Below are 4,106 nucleotides of genomic sequence, written 5' to 3'. Positions count from 1 at the left end.
TTATCACATTATCATACTCGACACGATTCAATCATAATGAAGGCCAAGAGAAAGTCATAACTGCTCCACATCATCAATATCGATAATAGGAATAGTCCCCTAGATGCATTCAATAAACTTTTTAACTCATCTCTAGGGTTGTTTTTGAAGTTTTTGAATCTCAAACTAAAATATCATAGGAACATTTTTTCGAGAATATCTAAGACCCAATTTTATAGGGTTAGACATTCTCAAAGTAAGAATTTATCATAGATCGAGATCGAACTAAGACAATCAGAAAAGACCTTTATTAACTCCAAATCTGACTCTCGAATAACCAAAATTTAAATTTAACAAATATATTAATTCTCAATTAATACCGACTCCCTGACTACATGTTGGGTAATCAGGTCATGAGTATTCCTTTTCTACTAATTAACTCATTAAATCTGAATCATTAATAAAAAAATCATGTTAATAACATTACACTCATTAAACATCTCGTAAGTAATACGAGATAAATCCGATATAATGATCCAGATATCAATTTATAGTGGTCGAACTCTATTTACGGCATATCAGAAACTCTATATGAGTGCGAAAATATTCCGGAGTAAGCCAAACTATGTGCATAAAAATTGAAAGGAATATTTTCACCTTCTTTCATTTGCACTAACTGGATCTCTTGCATTTCGCCCACTCATTTCATTGCAGAGAAACATCATATAGTTCTTTTCCATCTTCTACTTCTTTCCCCGATGGACTTTGAACATTGTCGTCTTTTCCTTCGATTTAAAAGCTCATAATCTACTCCATCCTCGTGACATTGACGCCGATCCGTCTGATGACGGTATTACGGACGTTATCCGACGCCAGCGGAAACTGCGCGCACGTCATACCGCTCTTCTCCAAGCTCGACATGTAGCTCCGCACCTCCTCGCGGATCATCTCCTGCATCACCGTCAGGAACTCCGCATCGAAGGGAAACGGCGCATGCCACCGTCGTTCGTCCTCATCAGACGATGTAGCGGCACCAGTGGCGTCCGCGTATCTCGTCGTCGGAGACGGCAACCGCGCCTGCAGGGGCGTCGGCACGGACGGCAGAAGCTCGAGCTGCTTGTGGTTGCTGTAGTCATTATCGGCGCTGTGGTGGCCATCGGAAGTATCCTTCGGATCGGATCCCGGGAGAGAGAGGCTTAGAGAAGTCAACGGATGTTTTATGGTAATTGGGGAAGGGGATGTGGCTGTGGCTGCGATAGAGGGCTCCGTCAGATGATGGTTGGGAGCAGATGATGAAGGGAGTACCACACCTCCTGTTCTCGGCACCGGTCTATAGACGTGAGAAGCGGTGGAGACCGGAGAGATCATGGGAAGACTGTGGTGGCTAGAATCGCTGACATCTGATCCCGATGGGCTTTCGGAGTTCAAGCAGAGTACCGCACCGCCCGAAGAGAGGACCAGTCCGTCGCTGCTTGTTCTTAAAAGAGGCCGCGCCGACACGACCTCCCGATCGGCTGCCACGACGAAACCGCCGTCGACGGCAGTAGCGGAGGCCGAATACCTGCGTTTGAGGGTGGAGTTCCAGTGGTTCTTGACGGCGTTGTCGGTCCGGCCCGAGAGGAGGCGAGCGATGGTGGCCCACCTGTTGCCGAAGTGACGGTGGGCGCGGATGATGGTCTCATCCTCCTCCGGCGTGAAGGGGCGGTGCTCCACCTGCGGCGACAGCTGGTTGCACCACCTGAGCCGGCACGACTTCCCCGACCTCCCCGGGATCGACTTGCTTATAAGCGACCAGTTCCTTGGCCCGTTGCGCTGCACCAGCTTCCGAAGCGCCTCGTCCTCCTCCGGGCTCCAGGGTCCCTTGATCCGACCCAAATCCTTGCTTCTGCTCCCTGCCGACGCCATAGCGCTCGGTTCCCAAGCAGTATCGATTCAAACCCAATCGATAGTTCGAGAAAACGTACCGATTTTATCTACTGTTCTCGCGTTCGACGGGATAGAGACGGTGGAGCGCAGAGGGGAGACTGCAGGTGGTCGGCTGTATATAGGAAGGAAAAGTGTAGGAAGGGAAGTGGTTTGACCGGCAGCAGCCGGGTGAAGACAGCGGTCGTCGGCCATTGGGCGCACCGGCCTCTTCCACGCGGGCAAGCAGTTGCGCGCATACAGCTGGCACAGGGACACGCGTCCTTCTCTGTTTTTGTCCTTAAATTGGATTTATTAATTTTATTATCATGAATGACCATCCCACACGGTTCACCGTCGGGTTCCCAAGCGCGAAGCTTGTCGCGGTGTCTGCACCGACTTGAATGGCCCCACCCGGGCCGACTCAGATTTGATCCCTACCGTCCAATCCGAGTATCGCCTCCTTCCGTACTCGTCCTGTGTGCACACCTTGGGTACGATGTTCATGGTCGCATTCGTATGTGCAATTAAGAAAACCCACGCTGCGACAATTATAGCAGTACCTTAACGGCGTAAATATTTCGAAGTATTGTTAATCTAGGATTTGGATTTTTGACTGAGATAGGTACATTGACAGTCTATTTTATTGTGTGCGTTTAGATAATTAATTTTTGTTCAAGGTATCAGGGTTCTGTGCGTGACAGTGGAGAGTCGGTGAGGTGGCAGAAGACGACAAAACCAGTCTCGGAATCGTTGCTGCTGTCGCGTCAGCCCAGCCTGTCAAACCCCATCCGTTTCCATGCCACTTGGGCGGCTCCAACCGCCAAAACCCAAGCGGAGTACATCTCCGACTCGATGGGCCCCACATGTTTAATTGCAACCGACAACAGGCTCCATCGCTGCCAATCTAACCCCGGTTTCAGTAACCGCACCATGTTGAGCATGGGTAATTAGTGTGACAGTTGCGAGTTGACAGCTGTATGTCACTCAACCAATCCCACGGTCTCCATTGCACCCTCCCTCTCGTCCGATACCAATACGGAGGAGGCCGTTACGTCGCACGTGGCCCTGCAACGCTCTTGCCGACTGCCACACGCGTGACGTTGGTCTCCACTTTTCTCCTTCTGTTCCTGGAATCCCCGCTGTGGAAGGACACGAGGTTGATTAGGTTAAACCCACGGCGGCTCGAGTCTGTGTTGTCATGGTTCTTTACGGAGCCGACTAAAGATTCGTGGTCCTCCCCCGCGTTTGGACTGCGTAGGACAACTCAGGCATCGGGATTTGGCGGGGTCGGTGGGTGGGTGACACATCCACGCCTTTCGCGTAGTAATCCTCGCCATCGAACCGGTGGCACGTCTCCCACTCCCAGTACGACGGTGAGGATCCCCTCCGATTGCACTTTTAATTGGAATCCTACAATTTAATCAGGATTTGTGGCATTCGGACAAAACTGATCTCTTTTCGTGTTAATTAATAATAATAATAATACACTGCAACTAATATGATCAATTCAAAGTCATTAATCTCAAAGAATTGACAACATTTTACCAAAGTTTTTACTAAAAATAAACATTCAATGCACATCAACGCGCATTGAGTGATGCAAAGTGGCGCAACTGATAATTTGTTTGCAAAGCTGCTAAAAGCAAAATCGTTGTTTCCCAACTTGACATCAGTGTGAGACGATATGAAAAAAAAAATTAATTACATCATATTTCTCAAAAATATTTTAACAATAGTTTTTACCTTCCTATGGAAAATAGCGCAAACCTAATATAATTTATTAACAACACTAATAATATACTCTTATACTTAATCTAGCAAGGAAACAAGAAAAACCTTTTATTTAACCAAGCAACGGAACAAATAACGATGCAGGTGCAAGTACATAAATAAGCAATGGAGTAAGAACAAGTAAAGAAGCAAGTCATGGAACATGACCTTATTGCTCTTCTTGTTAAGAAAGCAATCTATTCTTTAGATGAAACAGTAATAAATATTTTGTTGTGTTTTTACATAATAGGTGTGTATTCTTTTTCTATTCAACTACAACGAACCAAGAATAAGCAAGGGAACAAACAATATCGTCCACTATCGAAGTCAAGGTAGCATCGAAGATAGAAGCCTTCAAAACCAAGTACCCAAAACGTTTAAGCAATCGAACGAGTAAACTAAAATATCTTTGAAAACAAGGACGCCCTATTGTTCAGATGCTTGACAAAGCA

At 46.8% G+C, this 4,106-nt stretch overlaps 1 protein-coding gene across 1 annotated transcript; it reads right to left on the bottom strand.

The window, feature by feature from the left end:
- Window positions 1–575: 575 nt before the first annotated feature.
- Window positions 576–2,125, bottom strand: LOC103998554 (transcription factor MYB44). The gene is made up of 2 exons (XM_018818787.2): window positions 1,944–2,125; window positions 576–1,871 (listed from the first exon to the last, which is right to left on the bottom strand). Exons 1-2 carry the CDS (start codon window positions 2,095–2,097, stop codon window positions 787–789), a joined length of 1,239 nt encoding a protein of 412 aa, XP_018674332.2. The 5' UTR covers window positions 2,098–2,125; the 3' UTR covers window positions 576–786.
- Between the last annotated feature and the right edge of the window lie 1,981 nt (window positions 2,126–4,106).

Source organism: Musa acuminata, chromosome BXJ2-1 (genome assembly GCF_036884655.1).
Source record: "Musa acuminata AAA Group cultivar baxijiao chromosome BXJ2-1, Cavendish_Baxijiao_AAA, whole genome shotgun sequence".
Classification (NCBI taxonomy): domain Eukaryota; kingdom Viridiplantae; phylum Streptophyta; class Magnoliopsida; order Zingiberales; family Musaceae; genus Musa; species Musa acuminata.
The sequence above is the reverse complement of the archived record's forward strand: the minus strand, read 5'-3'. Positions and strand labels throughout refer to the sequence as shown.